This window comes from Trichosurus vulpecula, chromosome 3, assembly GCF_011100635.1.
Source record: "Trichosurus vulpecula isolate mTriVul1 chromosome 3, mTriVul1.pri, whole genome shotgun sequence".
Taxonomy (NCBI): Eukaryota; Metazoa; Chordata; class Mammalia; order Diprotodontia; family Phalangeridae; genus Trichosurus; species Trichosurus vulpecula.
The window spans coordinates 28,152,214-28,174,671 of NC_050575.1; the positions used below are offsets into that span (position 1 = coordinate 28,152,214).

General features: G+C 35.6%; 1 protein-coding gene across 1 annotated transcript in view; it reads right to left on the reverse strand.

Annotated features, from left to right (window-relative positions):
• Positions 1–862: 862 nt before the first annotated feature.
• Positions 863–22,458, reverse strand: part of SAR1B (secretion associated Ras related GTPase 1B) — a 29,895-nt gene continuing 8,299 nt past the window's right edge. Inside the window, exons 2-7 of the mRNA XM_036750912.1 lie at positions 19,369–19,444; positions 15,780–15,899; positions 13,356–13,421; positions 8,756–8,859; positions 7,573–7,704; positions 863–5,710 (exon numbers count right to left, since the gene is read on the reverse strand). Coding sequence (XP_036606807.1) covers positions 5,594–5,710; positions 7,573–7,704; positions 8,756–8,859; positions 13,356–13,421; positions 15,780–15,899; positions 19,369–19,426 — 597 coding nt within the window. The 5' untranslated portion in view covers positions 19,427–19,444 and the 3' untranslated portion in view covers positions 863–5,593. The remainder of the gene's footprint in view (positions 5,711–7,572; positions 7,705–8,755; positions 8,860–13,355; positions 13,422–15,779; positions 15,900–19,368; positions 19,445–22,458) is intronic.

Below are 22,458 nucleotides of genomic sequence, written 5' to 3' on the forward strand. Positions count from 1 at the left end.
CATAATATCCAAAGTACTCCCATTTTTTCAAACTTTACAGGGCTGTAATATTTATACTACTTTTAGTTTACATTTGAGTGATACAATTATCTAGTTGTTAACTGGCTCGATAAAGTTTTAAATAAGCCTATTTCTGGATCTTATTATTTCAGTGTGCCTACTACCTGGACATTATACTTACACAACAAAACAAAAACCTTAGTTTCCACTCAATAATTATGTTTAGGAGAACAAGTTAAAAACCTGGAAACTTTTAAATTTAGGAAACTAACAGAATCAATACTGTTGACTACCCTAGTTTCATGTTTTCACTGACCTCCAGTAAAAGTGTCAATTACAAAACAAACAAAAAAAAAATCAACACAAAAGGTCCATCATTGGATCATCCTGAGTGTTAGTGGTAAAACCTAAGTTAAAGAGACATGGCCAAATATATAAGGCTGGCATTAACCACCTGCTCTGTCTTCATTTTCTACTCCTCTTGAGCTCTGACTTAAGGAATGTACATCAACATATCATTAGTTTGGTTATTTTGAGTGAATGGTCCAGTTAGCAAAACAAGAAAATTAGTCAATGCCTACACAGACAAAACCACCAAATGGTTGTCTTACTTTTCCAAATGCCATTTAACACTGGATGGGATTCAGCCATGGTATGCTCTTAGCTTCTTAAAGTAAGCTGGGAATCTGTAGTGGGCAAGTGTCACAAAGCACCAGATTAAAAAGGCCAAATCAAAGATATTAGCTGGAAAAAGATAATCCTTCATATTTCTGGTTCCAAGTCCAAGGAAATTTCCACTCACTTCTAACAAAGAATATTAATTAACACAACTAATGAGAAATGGAACTCTACACTAGAATTCTTCATTTTTCAGGTTAGAGTTTTATTTTGCTATTCCTGGCACTCAAATTCATAGTGTGCAATGAGATAACAGAACAGAATAATCAAAATAACACAACAAAGTTAAAAAACAATCGACCATCTATTTGCTACACTTCTGCAAAATACATAAAGAAATTCTTTTTATAAATTAAGTTTAAAACATTTATTCACATTCCAAAATGATGTTAAAATTCCACACTGAGATACTAGTGCAAGCAGTTGTATACAAAAGTGCAAAAGAGGTTAGTGAACAACAAATCACTGGCTTCCCACTCCAGGTGTCTGTTAATGTCCTATTTCTAAATAAAAATACTTTCTAGTAGCCTTAAAACAAACTTAGCCAGATGTACATGGACCTGGTGTGTATTGGTTGAGGAGCTGTTATAGCACAGTACCTAGGTGTGAAATTCCAGGAATTAAAAAGTTCATTCTAAAGTGGCTTTTACATTCAAAGTTAGTACAAGTGTTACCCACCCTTATCCACAAATGTTGAAAAAAAAAATAAAAGTTTTATTTCAAACACATGCCTTACAAAGTCTATCCATTCAAATATTCCTTTTCTAGAAATAATTTTTGACTAAACCACCTGAAAGACCTTTCTATTTTCCCCTAAAACCTAATATGGTAGGTGGTTCTTCTGAAGAAACTAAGAATGCCTTGGTTCTGCTTTATTTTCATTTTTTGAAAGACTGGCCAAAACCCCAAATAATTTCAAGATACCGTGTGACAGTCAGGATATGTCAAATAGTACTATTAAACAAAATGTCAGCACAATCACATTTTAGAAAATAAAAGTACTAATTTAAGAGGACAAAAATAAGCAGAAGCTAAGGGCATATCTAGAACTCAAACACCATGAACACAGCACTGCATCCTAGTGTAAACCCTAATATTTTCCATCACGTTTTTGGATGGTGGGAGATGGTGGGGAGCACAGAATGGAAGGCTGGATGATCAAGGGAAGAATGGATGGATATAGATATGTATGTGTGTATGTATGTATGTGTGTGTGTGTGTGTGTGTGAATACACATATACATATATATAGGAATGACATGGCTGCCTTTTCAAAGAGCCTATCTTAGTCTTAAAAGCAGCCATCTGCATCTCTAAAGGGAGGATGTTAATGTAAATAACTGGGCCCATACACGTGTGGCTTTGAGAATTCAGCTTAGTATATGGCTTAAAATTCCCTGACTTCTTGGACTTATAGTCAGGCCGTATTAATTCAAACTTATAGTACCAAATCCTGTTTTACTCCAAGTTACACTTAATGCCCCATTAATCTTTTTTTAACCATTTTTTATCTGCCAACATACTCATCTTTAAGACTTTTTTTCCCCACCATGAAGCTGATTTGAAATTTCACTGTAACTTTTTACACATCTACAACTTCCAGAAGTAAAAAAGGGCCAAATAAATTCTTAGTAAAATTAGTACATTCTTAATAAAAATGGAAACAAAGTATATGAGAGGTGAATTTTTTTTTCTTTTCCTTCAAATATACTTTCCAAATGTCCACTTCCTTGACAATACAGCCATATCAATTTAATCCTGTGACTAACAGGAATGAAATACCATACCAATAATATGTCAAATAGCAAGAATTCAAAAATGTAAACATTTACCCTAAAACACTTTAGTCAAAACATTCTATAAATATTGCTAGCTGTCTCACTGGTGGCTAATTCTGAAACTTGTAAAAATGCTGAATTATGAACGAGTAGTGAAATCACTTTGCAGAAGTTAAGGAAGTTATTACAACTGTTAGCTTATTCACCCATCTGTAAATTCACCTGTGGAACCTGCAGTGAAGTTGTGTCAGTTCAAAACTAGAAATATGAAGTTCTACTCATAATTATGGCATATTTTGTAAATGGCAGTGCCTTTGTGTGTGCAAGTAACCCTCAAACTCAGATTTACATAGGTAATATTTGGAAGTATACTTTAAAAAAAAATCTTTGGCACACATAAGACAATACTGATTTTCAAGTAAACTAATAGGAAGGGAAAATTCTTCCATGTGCCTTGAGAAATGTCTGTGTCTCTAAATTTCTAATATCCTATATTTCATTCCATCTAAAATATTAAGCAGGTGAGTTCAAATATGAAACTGAGTCTGTCATTCTAGTCAGCCTAAATCCCAAAATAAATTTAATAGTAGTCAATGAAACATGAGAGGCTATGCTAAGAATGTCAATCCAAAACATTTTATAAATACAGCTTTCAGATTTTATGTATATTACTTTTCAAAATTAGCTTATATTTTCTGAATGCTGACTGATTAGTCTGCATCCAATTTGCATGGATGCAAGAGGTTACAACCACATTTTAAACTAGCACTGTACAGTGTGAAGTATAAAATTTGCATATATGCAACACTAATATTTATCCACAGATATCACAAGTATACTCACACATATTCTTCTGCTCTTCTTTTCTGCTACCTTAGTTTGCTTGTGTATATTGGAAATAATAACACAAGTAGCCATTGGGGGGTCCCTCTCAAAGCTGCCTCATGGATCAGCTAGCAAAAGGCTTTACACACGTTTCCTGGGAGGAAGAGGGAATTTCAGCTCTCATTGCTTTGTTCAGCTTCATTTCCACAGGCTTAGGTCACAAGAATCCCCCCTACCCCCACTGGGCAAAAGGCTCATGCTGCTTATATATACGGTTTTCTAAAGTGAACCTGTCTGCTTCTTTTTCTAACAAGTGTCGACTCCACAATAAGAGCACTCCAAGTCTTGAACAGACTGTTTTACACAAAGATACAACTTGTTTTTCTATTTACAGTGTCAGTTATTAACTTCTTAAACTATGCTGACATTAAAAGGAACAGAAAGACATGTCCTCGATGTATATGAGATGCCATCAGCAAAAGGGACTTAATTTTAATCACTGATGCCTTGTTCACATTCAATGAGCACCTTAGAGGCAACTTCCTGTTATAATATCTAGTATAATGTCCTAGTAAGTTAGAAATGTAGCCTGTTACTGATGCATTATCAGTTACACAGGAAACAGCCCTTTAGTTTTGCTTGGAAAGGAACTGAATATGAAACTTGGCAGATTTGAATAACCAAAATCCAATTTCAAGGTAAGAAATGATTCCACAAAGTTTAGACTCCCCAGTGTAAAAATGTAAAACATCTCACTAGCAGCATTGTTGTATGTGTATCTGGACTAAAGGTCACATTTAGTATTATAAGGCTTCTCTCAGGATTACGCCATTAAAGGCTTAAGAAAACATTTAATTTCAATTATACCAGAGTTAAATTCCGGTAAATAAGACCTTTGTAAAATAAGGAACTAAGTCATATGTTTTAAAACTCTCTTGAAACATATAGCATTATCTATTCACTCTTTTGTCTTACTGTACTAATGAAGTGAATGTGAGAAAATAGAAAAGCATCTTGATAAAGTTACCAAGTTCTTATCAGATACTATCTGTAATTATCACAAAGGCTTGTAGAGGGGATAGAGAATAACAAACATCACATGTGCAGATGAAAACCTGAGTGCTCTAAACAAAAAAACTGCCCAAAACAAGAGTAAAAAGGTGAGAAAAGTGTTTGTTTGTTTTTTTCCACAGCAAGAATGCCATGAAGAATGGGACAAGAAGCAAAAAATCCACTGAGTAAAATGTCTTGATAAAACTTAAATAACAAGCTGCTTCTCTTAAGTAAGGCAAACAAGAAGGCTACCAAGCTAAAATTGTATATAGGAGACAACTTCTAATTTGACTTGGGTATCCCATCATATATAAAGATTGGTGACTTGTTTCTTACAATAAGGACATGTTCCTCAAATCAGCACCAACACGGTTAAAAGTACTTCAGAATCAAACAATTGTGACAGCCTACTAAACTAAGAATCAAGCATGTGATAAGACAAGAAAGTTATCTTCCTCCCGGAGTTCAGAGTTTCACTACTTGAAAATGGATTCTCTTGACACGAGTGACTGAAGAATACGCAGAGTTCACAGGGAAGAAAGTGGTGAGAGAAGCATTATGCCACAAAAACCCTCCTAGATAAATTCAAAAGCCCACTGGAACTTAAACATTTATAATATCAGTATGCTAAAACAATCTCTTATTGTCCATTAAATATCACATACTTATATTTTCAAAGAACATCCTCACTAAGACACATCAAAATGAAACATTTCCCCACCAAATATGCCAAAAATTAGATTTTGTTTTATTGCATGACGTTGCATAAGAATATTATTAAAAACTGTAAGGCATCATGCAATTAATAAGCTAATTATTAATTGTACCTTAAAGACAGGTGGTTATATAGTCTAAATTTATAAAACCAGTTCCAAAAAAGTACATAAAAAATTTAACATGATGAGCATTAAATACCATTCACATATCTGTAGTTTTAGCTGTTAAAAAGTGCATTCAAACATACTGGACTGGAAAGTTACTCTGTCCAAAAATGGTGCTGGGTGCAAATGTCAAATTATAAATTGTAAAAGAACGTAAATTATTTTTTAGGATTAGAAAGCTAACAATGTGAAATCCAAACTTGCCTGAAATCAGTTTTCAATCCTCACACTCACAATTAATAGTTGATATAATATTAATGATCTAAAAAACTTATCCTTTATAACCAACAAAAGTCTATTAAATTCAAGTCATGTATGCTGAGTGATCAAATAACTGAGCAGACTTCGTATTCGGACACAGACAGACGTGGGTTTGGCGTTAATCGATGTACTGCGCCACCCAACGGAAGCCTTCGCCATAGCCTTGTCTCTTCAGCACGCTGCACATGAAGACTTCCAGAGGTCTGGCATTTAACTCTTTCATTGAAACGTTTCCCTAAAAGACAAAAATAAACATGAGGTTGAAATAATCTGACAAGATAGCGGCGCTATACAACGCAGTGAATATTCTTAATGCGTTTTTTTAAATGGAGCAAAATGAAATCAATGGCTTCTTACGTCTTCGTTTCTAAATGCACACAGTATTTCTTGCAAATATAAGTAGGTGCTCTATTTCAGTCCCCTACGGCATGGTGAAACCAACTGACAGAACAAAGAGCCATAAGAGAATTAAAAGCATGACTTTACAAAAACTGCACCAAAACCCACCTCCAGAGAGGTGAGGGACTCAAAGTGAAAAGTCAGACTTTTTTTTGGTCGTGGCCGATGCAAGAATTTGTTTTGCCTGTCTCTTCATTTTTGTTACAAGGGTTCCGTTTTTCTTTTTCAAAAGAGTGGTGGTGAAAGAGAGCAAAAAACATTTTTGTTTAAAAATATTTAACTTAATTTAAAATAAAATAGAATAAAATGAAATAAAAAGCATAGCAAAGTCACTAGACCTGCAGTTATTGGCATTCTAAGAATCACATTACGTTACTGCATACCTGAAAGTCCTCGGACTTTCTCCACAATGCCAAAGAAAAAGTTTTCACCCTGGAAACTTCCAAACTCTGGATTTCTCACACTGGAAAAAATTCTCCCTCCAATGACCTGGTTCCTCCCAGAAGCTCATTTTAAGGCTACCCGGGCCAACCATGTCTTCATTCCTCTCCAGGCTGCTCTCTGGTTCCATGGCTTTTCTCTACATTGCTCCCTCCTGGGGACCTTCATTCCCACATACCGCCCCCTCTATTTTGAGCTTCCTTTTATCTGCTGTCTATCCCATTAGAATGTAAGCTCCTTGAGAGCAAGGATTGTCTTTTTTTCTGTTTACATTTGTATCCCCAGTGCTTAGCACAGTGACTGACACAATGTTTGTCTTGACTTGAGAATACTTTGTAAAAACTGCCAGAAAGCTCACTGCTCTTAACAAAAACAGACTGCATTATAGATCAGTAGTAATCCATGATAGTTTCCTCAATTCTCTACTCTTCTCCTTCTAATTTCACCCCTCCCCCTTCTCCCCCACAGCTTAGAAAAGCTCTCTCTTTGACTCTCTCAGGACACCCTTTTGCCATCTGATATGTATCTAAACACTATAGCATGTACAAGTGTCATTTATATGTCTTTATCTCCCTTACTAAACTACTAAGTTTCTTGAGAGTAGGGGTTATATTGTGTTTTTCTCTTTATCTATAGCAGCTAGCATATAATATCTTGAATATAATAGGGTAAATGAATATTTTTAAAACTGAATTTTGGATGAAATTGAAATATATGGTGTTTAACATAATACATATGTTACAGTAGCTCTTTACCCTTACACATAAAGAAGTTTTACTGATAATTCAGTGGGAAATGGGGCCTCCTCCATTAACTCTTCAAGTATTGAATTTTTCTTAATGGCAGTGAGCCCAGTAATATACACTGATAATACTGGAAATATTTCAAAATGTACTAAAAATTAAGGTTGTAAGAACATAGCCCAAATTATCAGATTTCATGGAGATTTTTTTAAAGTTTCATTTATTCCAAATTTTACTTATAAAATGTAGAAAAATGATCTAAAGATGATCTTCTTTGGTGGTAGAAAACTAAAAATCTAGACCCCAGTAAAACATGAGGTTCTTGAGGACAGGGACTGTTAAAAAAAATTTGTCCGCTTAATAAATAATTGTAGAATTGAATTGTCATAGGTGACAGGTTTTCAATGAGTTAAGAAACAACTAAATATGTTTGTGCAGTTGGACAATATTAAGATAATATTTATGCAGCAGAGAATTAGAAAACTCTAAGTCAATAAGAGAAAAAAATAATTACCTTTCCTGTTGTCTGACCATACAGACCAAACATCTCTCGTAACCGCTCTTCACTAATGGCTTCAGGTCTGTCGATCTTATTTCCAAGAATTAGGATAGGCACATTAGCTATTGTTTCATCCGTCATAAGAGACTGCAAAGAAATAAGAAGTCCGTGTGGTGACAGGGCCATCAAAGTATTTAATTTACTAGGATTCTGAAGTATACAAGCCCCTACATTAAAAGGCAATGTAGCCATCTTTATTTAGTCAACCCATGCCCATATCTTAGTTAAATGAAAGATTCTGTGAAAAGAACTTCCTCTCTCAATGCCTTTTCATTGAACCCTCTCCTTCTGTCTCATCCATCTGGTTTCCTCTCAACCTTACTCTGCCTCCCCAAGACTACTATATTTAGTCATAATGTTGGAAATGGAAAGAAACTTAAGAGTCCAGCTAACTTAATCCCTTCATTTTACGGATGAAGAAAATGGAGTACAGAGAGTGGAAGTGATTTTCTTATGTTACATGCAACTGATAGCTACATTTATATACAGTACATTATTAGTCTGCAACAGTCTTTACAGAAGTTAACTCATTGACTTCTCACAATTTTGCAAAAATATGCAAGGCAGAAATAATTACACCTATGATAATTACATAGGCACACAGGCTGCCTTGCACCTAAACTATCCTACCTGATCCTTTCCATGTGCGCAAATGCCTAGTAAACCATATGTCTATGTTCCAGAATACCCCAGGCCTAGAACTACCTCAGTTTGCTGCATTAATTGAGGACGTAAACCCTGAGACATCAATGGCCATCTGTGATGCAGAACTAGAAATGCCCTTGATTTTTTTCTCTTAGGAGTTTAAAATAATGGAAGTGATATCTCTTTATAATCTAGCCATCTTCTCAAGAAATAACAAAATGATTTAGTTCTGAGGCTGGCAAGGCACTTAGGAAATGGCCAGTTTTTGAATCTTGAGGATGATACATAATGGTTCATCTTCAGAAATAAAAGTATCATGGCCAACTACCAATACTGATTTCTCCCTTAGGAGGAGGAGAAAAATAGTTGGTCACAAGAATTATTAAGTGGTTTCATCCCAGAACAGCAAAAACCTATGTGTGCTAACACCTGAACTGTCAACGATTTCCTTATTTGCTTTGCCTAGTTACTTATGTTTGGACAAGGAACTTACATCAAGTTCTTCTTTTGATTCTAACAGTCGTTCATGGTCTGCACAGTCCACCAGAAAAACAATGCCATTTATGGCAGGCAGATAATTTTTCCATACTCTTCGAGCTAATGAAAACAATTAGGAATTAGACATGGCTATCTAAATTCATAATATGATTGTAGGAAAACTCAAGCAAAAATACATCTAAGGGTAAATGTCACCTAGTTACTATTATATATGGTTACTGTATATAAAAATTATAAATATGATTTTATGGTCTAAGCAATAAAACACTGTATGAGGATTCAGGAAACATTCATTTAAACCCTAGTTCTGTCCAAGATCACTCATAAGTCTTAATGTCTCGTTTTCTCCACTTGTAAAGTGGAGCCAATTTTTTGCTAATAATTACTTTAAATATGTTTTAAAGATACAAAACCATCCACATGTGAAAACAATTAGACCTCATGGAAAGAAAATCTCTTTAAAAAATTTAAAGAGCTTAAAACGTTCACTCACCAGCTCGTCTCTAATGGTGAAAAATTTTATGCAGTAATGGGAAGAAACCAAGGAAAGATAGTCTCCTTCATTCAGCTTAATTAATTTTATTAAGCACTTACTAAAGGCACTAGATACCAACATCAAAAGGATGAAAACAAAGCAGCTCTTGGCCCTAGAAGTTTATATTGTATTAAGAAATAAAATATGTAGACAGAGAAGTAAAAACAAGGTAATTTGAGGAGGGAGAGAATGTTAGCAAGTAGGGCAGGTTGGGGTGGAAACAGGAATTAAAGCTTCATGGAAGAGGTGGCATCTGAGCTGAGGTTTGAAGGAAAAAAAAGAGAGATTCTGAAAGACGGAGAGAAATATGGATGCCAAGTACCAGCTGCAGCCTATATGAATATATAAAAGAAGGATGCAAAACATCAGCTTCATGGAAGTAACGCAGTTGGGCTGTAAAGGTAGAATACAAGTGAAGAGAGAGCAAATGAAGCCAGAAAGGTGGACTGGAACTAGACTACGGGAGACTATAAAGGCCAACCTGAGGAGTCTGAAGAGCCCCAGTGAGCATTGATGCCAAACAGTGTTCTCTCTTTTCCCTCCCCATTCCTATCTTAACTCATCTTTTTGTCTCCAGTCTCTTTCTTATCCAATCCATTCCCCACATAACAGCCAAACCAAAATTCCTAAAATGAAAGTCTGACCATGTCATTCAGAGGCTTGAGCTTCAGTGGTTCCCTAACGGCTCTAGTACAAAATACAAATTCTTCTGCCTTAATATTTAACGAATGGTAGCTCTAATCTAATTTTTCAAATTGATTTTATACTCCTCTTTGTACACTCCATGTTGCTACCAAAGTAGGCGCCTGGCTGGTTCCCATACATTCTACCTATGCATTTCTGTCTTTCTCCTAATCTCCGCTTCAGAGATCATTACCTTCTTTCATAAGACAGCTCAGGTGCCACCTCCTACAGGAAGCCTATCCTGATCTCCCAGTTATTAATGTCCTCCCCACTCCCAATACTGTGCATTTACTCTGTAAGTATTTAACTATATACCTATTGCCCCCTATCTCAACAGAGAACATGAGCTCCTTGAGGGGCCGGGACTTGTTTTTGCCTTTCTTTCAATCTCCAATACTTAAGAGTACCTGGCACTCACGAAATGTTTACTGAATAAACTGTGGGGTAAGAAGCCAGGTTTCAAAAGGCTTTGGGGCAGATGGTGATGAAGCAGAGGCAATAAGTGTAGGGGAATTCTTTTAGGAGTTTGGCAATTAAAGGAAGGAGAGATATGACAATAAGTTGAGGGGATAATAGAGTAAAGAGAGACTCTTTTTATTGATACACTCAAGTGAATGTTTGGATTTTTTTCTTCTTGGGGGGGGAAGGCAGGGCAATTGCGGTTAAGTAACTTGCTCAAGGTCACACAGCTAGTGTGTCAAGTGTCTGAGGCCAGATTTGAACTCTGGTCCTCCTGACTCCAGGACCAATGCTCTACTCATTGCGCCACCTAGCTGCCCCAAGGTTTGGATTTTTTTAAGGCTAGAGAAGAGCTAGACATGTTTACAGGTAATAGGGAAGGAGCCTATAGATAGGAAAAGGAGGGAGGGATGAGTGATATGATGAGCCACCTCCTAATAAGAGACAAGAGGAGACAGAATGGGCACGAGAGGGGTTGGTCTTGTCAAGGAAATGGGATATATCTTCCTCAGATACTGGAATAAAGAAAAAGTGAAACAGGAGGGTTCTAAAATATAGAACAGAAGAGATAAGGAAGCTCAGAACAGATGGTCTTGATTTTCTTCATTAAGTAGGAGGTAATGTCACATGAGAGAGGAGGTTAACAAGTCTTAGGAAGTATGAAGAAAGAGGAGAAAGTCTAGAACAGTACTTAGTAGAGTGTGACAGCGAAACAATCAAGGAAGAATAAAAGAATTGATGTGCAGCATAGAGGCCTCAGTAGCACAGGAACAGGAATGAAGAATGGGGAAGAGAGGTAGAGGTGAGTCAAGGGGAAGGGTACAAGCATGTACTAAGAGCCCAGTATAAGCCAGGCACTGTGCAAAGCACATTACAAACATCATCTCATTTGATCCTCACAACAATCCCCATGAGATAGGTGCTATTATTATCCCTATTTTAAAGTTGAGAAAACTGAGGCTTTAGATAAACGTCACTTGACATGCCCAGCATCACACAGCTAGTAAGTGTCTGAGGCCAGATTTGAATTCAGTTCTTCCTGAATGCTCTGCACCACCAAAGAAGGCAAGAGATTCCTGGACAAAAGATGGCTGAATTTTATTTGTAAGTTTAATCTGGGAGAAAAGGTAAAACTGGAGATAATGGAGGTCTCAGGAAGGACAAAGAACAGGTTTAGGAGAAGTAAGACAAAGGAAGAGATAGAAGAACAGGAAATTATTATGAGAAGGGATTTTCATAATTTAAGATCATAAAGATGGAACAGAACAGTGAGAGTGAGATTAAGATCTAACAATCCCAATAGGTGGCTAAGGTAAAGAAGGAGTTGAGGAGCTTGATGAACTAGAAAATCAGAATGTTTGAGAGTCATCAACATGTATAATGGGAAAAAAAGTCATGTATAATGAAGACTTCAAGTACGATGGCAAGACTGAAGTAGAAAGACACACAAAGTAAACAGGAGACCAGCAAATTTCAGCAATAAGGAACCGAACTAGATGATAAAAAGAAATGGAGTAAATCTCAAATGACCTAATAGTTGTTGAGAGATGACAAGAGAAAGGATTTCTAGAAGTGACAATGGCAACCAGACTGCTGACTCCTCCTCCTCCTGGGTCCAATGTTTGGGGAGAGGGTATGGCATAGAGGAATGCAGATGAAAAAAGCTACAAGAACTGCAGGAAGATGGTGGCCAGGGATGCAGCGTCTCCTGGAGAGAACCAAGCTTTCATAAACTCAAGAAGATAATAAGAGGAATAGTGAGCACTTTTCCTGTGCTTTAAAATTTGCTAAGCACTTTTACATTTATTATTTCACCTATTCCTCACAACTCTTAGAGGCAAGTAAATGTTAAGACCATCATTACCCCTATTTTACAGATGAGAAAACTGAGCCTAAGAGACAATGCCCAGGGTCGCACAGCAACTATCTTGAAGTGAGAGTCAAACCCAACTTTTCCTATATCTAAGTGTAGCACTAGAATGGTGAGATTATGTCAGCATTAAAGCAGGAGTTCCAAGGAGCACAATAAAAGGGTAGGACTAAGACAAAAGGGGCTTGGGAGCAGTAGTATTGAACTGAGTATGGATGAGGGTGTAGGGAGAGATGGGAAGGGAAGACGATTTTCACCTCAGCAGAGCACAAATTTCTAAAATTAATTAAAATAACATTACTATTTTCTTCCTTTGTAAGTAGCAAAAACTTACTGATTAAAATAAAAATCTAAAGACCATTATGTGTAACATATCTCTTTCTAAGTTTATTTTCAAAAGATCTCCATGCATTTCTAAAAAGAGAGAAACAAGAATGTTTTTTTCAAATCATTTTCAGCTTTCAAGTTAGCAAAATGGACAAAAACTGGATTCTTTCTGATGTTAGTCTTAATCCACTCCTTAAAATATTTTATTAAAGCCTCAGAGAAACTCCGCCACCCTCCCAATCAAAATAACATTCATTTCTGATGTTTTAGTCTTACACCATTTCTTAAATATTTTAACACCTCAGAAAACTCCTGCCATCCCTTCTAATAAAAATACTATAGAAACTGATTTCATATAGTTTATTTTACAAAATCAATTTTTGTATAACGTACTTAAGATGAAAGTATTGTATCAGTTACTTTCACTTGCATAAAAAAAAATGAACAGTTTAAAGTATGCCCACATCATTCAAAACTGCAATACATCCCATTTCTGCTGCTTCCACTCAAGTAGCAACTCAGCACTAACTCAAAAACTGAAGAAAGGGGATGCTTTTAAAACACGATCTGGCAGGGGAGAGAGAGATAGTAAGTTCTGAATTATAAGACCAGATTCTTCCACTTGATTGAATGGAATGAGGACCCATCTTGCACTGAAAGTGAGTGGTCTCTTTTTGTTCGTTAAAAATAAGACAAAGTGATAAGATAATGATGGCTTACCTTGAGCATGCCCACCCAGATCAAAAGTGGTAAAAGTCATGCCAGCAATGGTCAATTCTTCTGATGCTAAAACAACAAATATTTTATAAATATCATATTGTAACATAGATTTATGACCTACTCCACTACTTAACGGTTACAGGAATGAATCTTAAATGTTTAAGAGCTAAACTGAATAATAAAAACCTACGTTATTTTTAGTTAACCATGCTTTTATCCTTTCACCTTGTCAAGGGCAGGACTCCATGTTGGAATGGAGGATGCACAGAAAAGTTGTTCATTTGTGGATTTAACATATTTCTCCCTAACTTTTTTTTCCTCCTCTCTTTCTCCTGCTAAAAATCACCCTAATCTTACAATTTCTTATTCAGCTTATCTTAAATGATACTAATAAAATAATCTATTTCTCTAATAATGACTATCTTATATAGGGAAGACAAATATTGCTTCATATCAAAGTTCACCATTAACAACACAATTATTCTCCAAATCTCAACTGATGACTATAGTAACAGTATTTTACTCACCTTTTTAAAAAATTCCTCACCAACATTTCAGTAAAATAAATGTGCTCTGCAGTCTCCATGTTAAGAGATATTCTCAAAAGGAAAAAATAATGGCTGTATATGCTTATAGTGGACTTTAACTTACTAATAACTCTCTCTGCTTTCCAGCAAAAAGATAAAACTAGATGTACACCATATTTTGGCCCTGTCCCAGTACAGTATGTAATGTTGCTACCCATGGCAATCTCTCATAAGCCCCTACCACACTCGTAGTGGCAGACAGTGAGGTTTATTATTTCCCACTGCATTTGTAGAGAGAGAGGACACTGTACAATTTGACACCTCTGAAACATATCAGCTATTTTCCTGTTATCTCCTCAACTCCTTCCATACTACAGTGGATATACACTAAAGTGGCAGAGCAGCATGTATGAAAATTTATGTAGAAAGTGGAGGGGAGAGAAGGAGGAACGAACTCTTCTTTGGTTCTTCTGAAGAAAGACAATTTTGGAAAATCTTACTTAGCTGGCAAAAAGGATGGAATAAATAGCCACAGCATGATGGGATTAGACAGAATTCAGCTTACTTCAATATTTTAGGCTTTTCCCAAATCTCTTCTATAATATTCTTGGTTGTGTGAACATTTACTACATCTAAGTAATTACACAGATGTCATCATTGATACTGTTCCACTTTTACCCAGTTTCACCCTGACAGGACTGAAGCAATGTACATGGGATTACACAATGATTGCGTGACATAATTTATCTTTGAACTATGTACCATTCTTGTCCACAGTCTTTCACTAAAGATACTAAGTCACTGAACGTCTGTTTATTAGATTGAATTTTGAGTGATGCCTTCACTGAACATTACTTTATATTCTGAAGTAAGCCTTATGACCTCATGTACATGACAGGGTATATTGACTGACCTCCAAATTAGAGGAAAGGGCTTGGACTTCCTATGTGGAGATCTGGGCTTCGGTCACAGACAGCTCTGCTACTTACCAACTACGTGACCTCAAGCAAGTCACTCCACCTATCTGAGAATTAGTTTTTTCATATGTAAAAAAAAAATACTACTTCCCTGCTAATTTGGGCACAAGTATTGCTAGAAAATATAAAATTATTTTGTAAGCTATAAAACACTGTGTAAATGAACGAATTCAGCCATTCAAAACAGATAGCATTGTAAATTTACTTATTTTCAAAATGTGTCTAAAAATTCCATAGAAATAATAGACATTTATATTTAAGGTAATTTAAGGTTTGAAAGAAAAGTATTTTATACTTTTATACATAATTATACATTATTATTATAATTATATATTATTTTATGTGATCCTCAACAGCCTTTAGGTAAGAACCACACGTATACTGTCTCCATTTTACAGATGAGAAAACTGAGAATGGGGGAGACTCTGACTTACCAAGGGTTACATAGCTAATGAGTGTATCAGGCAGGATCTGAAGCCAGGTCTTCCTAACTCCAAGTCCAGCACTCTGTCCACTATGTCATAATGCCTCATCATCACATTGTCTAAAAACTCTTCTGAACCAAACATCATTATGACTGTGACAGTGAAGAAACTGGCACTAGTTAATAATTCATAATGACTTAATAGATAAAGATGTTACTCCAACCATCCAGCTACTGTATTCTATGGTTAGGTTCATCAGTCCAGCTATACCCTTTGGACCCTGGATAATAACTACTATGTGACCTAGAAACACAGGAGACAGAAACCTTTAATTATTTTAGTTGCAGAGTGGTATTAACTGACAGAAGGATTTCTGTTCATCAAAATCACACCAAACTCCCTATGAGCAGGCTCAATACAGTAAGTTATAACACTGTGATCAGAAGTGAACCACGTCATTTCTAAAATGCCAGGTAGTAAAGGACCTTCACTTACTGGGATGTAATGTAGGTACATGTTGTCCCAGCCTGTCATCTTTTAACATATGTAGTAGTGTTGTTTTTCCAGCATTGTCCAATCCAAGAAATACTAATTTACCAGATTTCTTGTACAGTCCTGCAGAGAAATCACAATTGACAAAATTGATATTAAGTACATATATGTATCTACAAGAGTCAGTTTTTTCTTCTTTTATTCATAGCTATCAACAGTTTTTAGCTAGCTAAAATAATTAACTTCTTTTTCTGTTCAATAAACTCCCACACGCTTAAAAGCAGAAAAGATATTTCCATACCTCCTGATATATTTGTGATTTCCAAGATAATCTTTCATTAGTAAATCTATTCTGTTTCAAAATAACCACATTTTAAAACCCAGATACATAAATCTATTCCCTGTCTTGTATGTAATAAAGCAAAGCAAAAAGAGAAAAAAAATGAGGCTTTATCATACTAATGTATGATTAGTAGAATAAAAGTTGGGTTGAGATTTTTAAGAAAAAGGGTCAGGAAGTGCAGTGTCAAATTCCCCTGAGAGTATGAGCAAGTCTTTCATTATGAGACTACATAAAATAAGGAAATCAAAAATAAAGCTATTAATTTGAGAAAGTTCAGCTAAATGTGAAGAGAGTAGAAAATATAATTCAATAATTTGTGGTTTATCACCACGTAATTCCCATAATGAGGTATGTGGACATTCTAGAGTATTGAACAATTACAGTCTTGAATCACCTATTTGCCAATCATGAAGAAGTTTATGCAAAATTTTACAATTTCCAGGTCTTGTTTCATACAATATTTTTAGGAAATGGGACTGTGTCCAAGAATTCCCTCAGCCACCTGCAAACTAGCAAATTTTTGATAATGGCACACTAGACTCAGAGTCAGGAAAACCTGACTTTGAATCCTGCCTCAAACACTCACTACCTATAAGAGCAAATCACCAACGTGAGCCTGTTTCCACACTGTAAAGTGGGAAAAACAGCATCTACCTCACAGTGTTGTTTAGAGAATTTAAATCAAATGAGGTATTAGATGTAAATTGCTTTGCAAATACCAAGAGCAATATCAATGTTAGGTATTATTATTCTTAATACTATTAAAGGCTTCAAGGTAAAATTCCCAGCTGTCTGCCTCATAAAAATATGGATTTATTCAGTTCTAGAAGCTTCAGTTTATAAAAGCATACAGAGGAGGGATATCTGGATGGATATGGTATAGCGACTTTTTTCAGATGCAGCCTGGTTGAAGGAATTAGGTATGTGGAGCCTGGTGAAGAGAAGAATCAGGAAGGACATGATTGCTATTTTCAAATATTTGAAGGATAGAAGAGGTATTAGACTTAATTCTATTTGCTCTCAGAGGGCAGGACCAAGGTTTATATTCTCCAGGTTTAGAGGATCAATACATTACATACTTTCCTCTTCATTTTATTATATATTATAGAACATAAGATATTTTACATCAGTATAAAACCAAATGGCAAAAAAATCCTAACTCAAAAAAAAACTATGACTAAGTCAGAGAGAGCAAGAATGGAACAGTTCACCTAGCAGTCAGAAAACCTGGATCTAGTCCCTGACCTACTACTAACTTATTCATTATGTGATCTCTGCTAAGTCTAAGTCCCTTTCTTTCCACTCTGGGCCTCAAATTTGTCCTCATCCTCAATACAATAGGCTGGCTGGATTAGACAGCTCAACACTAATGATCTGCATTAATATAGTCAATAAAATATGAGTCAGAAGAAAATTGAGTTATACTTCGGAAAACGTGGAAAAGCTATGTTTTGAAAAAGAATCATGGGAATGGTGTGTGAAAAGACAAGAAGGGTGACTGGGAATACCAAGTATGTTGGCATCACTAGAACAAAGGGGATTCCTGATCAGGTGTGGCTGGCACTAGACCCTTTTCACCTTAGATTCTGTATCAGATTTGAGTCCTACCTCTGCCACCTATTTGCTATGTGACTACTGACAACTCACTTGATTTCTCAACATCCTGGTAAGGAAGGGATTGTTATACAATGTGCTGCCTAGTCACAGGGCAACTACAATTGTGAAGCTATAATAGAAAAACAGCTGAATTTGGAGTTAGAGGACTTGCCTTTGAATTCTCAAGCTACTTATTATTTGTGTGACCCTGGGGGGATGGGGGGAAAATGGAAGTAGTGGGGAGACACTTTCACTTCTCTGGACTCCAGTTTTCTCATCTATCAATTGAATGGATTGGACTAAACAACTTGTAAGTTCCCTTACAGTTCTACATCCATGATCCTACTATTTGAACTGAAATGCAACTTAGTATAGTAAAAAAGTACCGGATCTGGTGTCAGAAGAGCTGGGCTTAAATTCCAACTCCAATAATACATACTGCCTGTATGAAATTGGGGCAAATTCAGTCAGCCTCTCTGAAATAAAGCTTCCTTCTCAATAAAAAGATAGCCCTTTCAGCTCTGTCTTACATTTCCTTTAATATTTGATCTTTTAGGAAAATGCTTTATATAAAGATCACATTAATGCCATTAACATTACTATCCCCACTTCTTTTTCTTTTTTTATTTTCTTTTATTTTTTTACCCCCACTTTTAAATGGTAAATATAGATGATGAAATTCTAAGAGAGTTCCTAGAATTTTTAAAATACAATCTTTTAATGGCTGAATGATTCTTATATATAACTGATGGCCCAGTTATTTCAAGTAACATTTTACTTGCAGATCTAAAATTATGATGGAAAGCAGAAAACCTATATTCTAAATCTCAGCTCTGGCACTAGCTACATGGCCTGAAACAGGACACTTTCTTTCCCTGGCCTCAGTCTCCTCCTCTATCAAATGAAGGGGTTGATCTCTGAGGCCCCTTCCAGTCTTAACACTGAAGGATTCTATGCTCTACGAAAACAAAATTTCAGTAGAATAAAAAAATTTAAGTAGTTTTTTGCAGGATTTGATATCTGACCTATAGTGTAACACTATGCCATATATAATGCACATTTACTTTAAATGTCTCAGAATATAGAGGTTCAACAAAGTAATAAAAATACAGTAACTAAAAGTTTTTCCTCTTAGCACTTGCAACCCAATTTTAATCATTTAACCAAGACACTGTTTGCGAAAAAAGAAAAATATTTACAATGAAGATTAAAATTATTCTGAAAATCGTTATAGTCTCTTAAATGTCACTCCAGTTTGCCAGTATGTTATGAAACAAATAGATTACAAAAACCAAATTTAGGATATAATTTGAACCTCTGAAGAAGAATCTCTCAGATGCAGATTATTACGATGTCAAAATTAGGAATAATCTCCACCAAGTTTTTTTTTTAATGAATCAAAAGAATTTAAATTTCACAGAAAAGTCAAAGCTTAAGCAAAAAATAAAACAAAAGTTTAAGGCATAGAATGAAGCCAGTTAAAAGGAGTATCACTGATCAGCAAAACTAATTAAGCAAGCTTTATTCAACAATTCATATTTTCATAACTAAGGTACACTGTGAAAGTATGCACTCAGGTATTAGTTAACTTTCATCAACAGAGATCAGAAAAGGTGAATAATAGCAGCCAAGAAATAAAGAGGTCAACATTACCTAAAAACTGTAGTACACTGCTGAAACCACTGTAAATCCAGTCGAATATGAAGGACATATCCAAATTTTAAAGGGTCTGAAAAATAAATGCTGAGTTTTGAAGTATGTAATGTCAATATATGTATCTTTAAACACCAACATCACCACTAAACTATTCTATGGAAAACAGATTGAGGATAATCCTAAAATCTACACCAGTGCACAGTGATGGAGTGAATTACTTACAAGTCACTGCTGCAAATATACCTCATATAGTAGAATGTTCAAGGGAGAGTCAGACTACCTCAAAACAGTCTGCAGAGGAATTCAGTATATGATTTGAGAGTAAATAAATGAGTTAACAAACCGAAATTACCATGTTAACTATAAACATTTTCCAATAATTATGTATGTATATAGGAATATGTAAACAATGATAGTCACATATGTAAGACTGATTACACAGGTATGTGATCTACAGATATGATTAGAACTATACATATGTACACACACACACACACACACAGAGTCCTTCCCCCGTTCCTCACTGTTTCACGGAAGTGGGAGTTTCAAAATGTGTCAGCACAAAACAAGCTCTGGAAAGGTTCTACCAAGCCAGAAAAGCTTTGAGTGGATGGATTATATGTGGGTCTGCTGAGGACCAGCCTAGCTAAGTCTTGAGAGGCTCACCACCGGGTTGGCCACCAGGGAATGGATTTTTTTTTTCAGCCACCGCAACTCCCAAAGACCATCTACTAAGTTATGGAGAGGTTGTAAGTCTATATGGATGAAAGCATAACCACAACCATGAAATGACAGATATTTGAAATACTGGAGTGTGTGGGTGTGTGGGGGGGGGGTGTGTAGACAAAACTGAATGATTGTGATCAAAGTAAAAAATCTTTTCTGCACTGACAGAGTCAGCACAGTGTAGTGAGAAGAGCACTAGGTTTGGAGTAAAAGGCCTTTGTTGGCAAATCACTACCTACTAAATGTATGAACTGGCAAGTCACCTAACCATTCTTGGTCTATTTCGGTTTGCTCACCAGTGAAATTACAGGACTAAACTGGATGATATCTAAAGTCCCTGTTAACTTAAAGTCTCTGATCTTATGAAAACTAGCTAATTCAGGAGTTCAGTGAAGCATAATTAATATTAATCACCAAACAATATGATTCTTATTTTGCATTATTTTGATATCCGTTACCAAATATGTAGTTATGGTATCTCACGTTAAAAAGAGTATGACAAACTGTAAACAAAAGTGCTTCTAACCTATTTCACAAGTCTATCATTCTATCTGTTCTGGGTGTAAAAAACAGTATAATTTTCCTTTTTCTTAAAACCTTTATTTTTAATCAGTTAACATGCATTTATTAAAGCACATACTGGACCAACACTGTACTAGGGACTGGGGCCTAGTAATTGGCCTCAAAGAAATTACAATCTAATTAGGGGAAACAACATATACATATATAACACAGAGAAACAGATACAAAATAGATACAAGATATAAGCTGAGAAGGAAACTAAGACTCTAAGGAGTTAAGGTGAGAAGAGAGAAATTTTAGACAAGGGAGAGTAGCCAGTAGAAAAAGAGAGATGACAAGTATCTAATACCAAATGTGCCAAGAATATGTTGTTCATGTTAAGTCTGGGTCCTATCAAACTTCTAGAATAGCACTGAAAGATTTCCCTTTTCTGATTTATTACCTTGAGAAAATAGGCTTTTATTAGCCATAAGTGCAACTGGTCAATTAAATTCTAAATTGATTTTCTGTACTCTTTAAAGCCCAGAAAAGAATAAGGCTCTTGCTCTTCGATTCCTAATGTACAAAGGTCTCTATTTTATGACATGAACTTAGTTGAAGAATAACAGGTAAGAGCTAAAGAAAGGCTCATAGTCCAACCTGAGTCATACTCATTGATCCTTCATCTCATCCCTAAGCAACAATAAACACCTATCAATTACATTTTCCACTTAGGACTAGTCAGTCTGCAATGTACTTTGCTAATTTCCACTCACGGTAAAATAGAAAAGCTTTAAGAACCTTGTATTTAAGAGATATTTGTTGAAATGAAATGAATTGAGATGTCATGGTATAAAAACTTGGGATGTAATTTTTTGGGTAGGATTCCTTTTATAGATTAGCAAAATCAGAAATAGCATAGTTCAAATTGCAAATCATGAACAATAACTGGTCAGTATTAGTTTCCACAAGGAAGTAGGAAGAAAATGGGTAATAAAATCTTTAAGAACATGATCTTCTCACATTAGCTCTGAGAAATGTCAACATGAGTCTCTAACGTGTTGTTTTTGAAAATAATTTTAAGCACATGGAATCTGACACAATTATTTACATTGCTATTTACAAAGCCAAAGAAAGATGTGGCATTCATTATGATATCTAATTGGAAAACAATTCAAAATTACCTAGTTTGATACTAAAACAGATTGTGATCTCATTCATGTGGGTACCAATGCAAATCACAACTCCTCCAAACATCCTCAACTAGGCCCTCACTTTGGCAAGGCAATCTTGCCTAATTTATTCACCTTTGTGGCCAGACTAAATAGACCCTGTATTTACTGATGTTTCAAATTCCAAGAGAGCAAATATCCTCTTGGAATTCAAGAGCTAGACCTTAGCAATCCATTCATTTTACTCTGCTAATTCTACAGTGGAAAAACTGAGTTCCAGGAAAGTGAAGAGAATCCAAGGTGACACAGGTGGTAAATAGCAGAGACTAGATTAAATTCAGATATTTGAGCCCCAAATCCAATGTTCTTCCATTACACTCTGCTGCCCTCTACATTTACAGAGCTTTTTAAACTGTGGGTCACAACTTAAGTACTGAAAAAGTCAGTCACTGAAATCCTAGTCCCACATCCCTCTACAAAAGAAGCAAACATCCTTTTCAAAGCCTTCCCCCTTTTCCACTTCTTAACAGTGGTTGGGCTTTTTAGGATAAAATTTGTTACTCTGGAATACATAATTACACATAAATTAAATTCTGGGCTAAAATTGATTTTGTCTTCTGAAAGTAAGTATATTCAATTCTTACAGTGAGACTCCTTTCTCACTAAATTTTACCTAAGGACAGAAGCA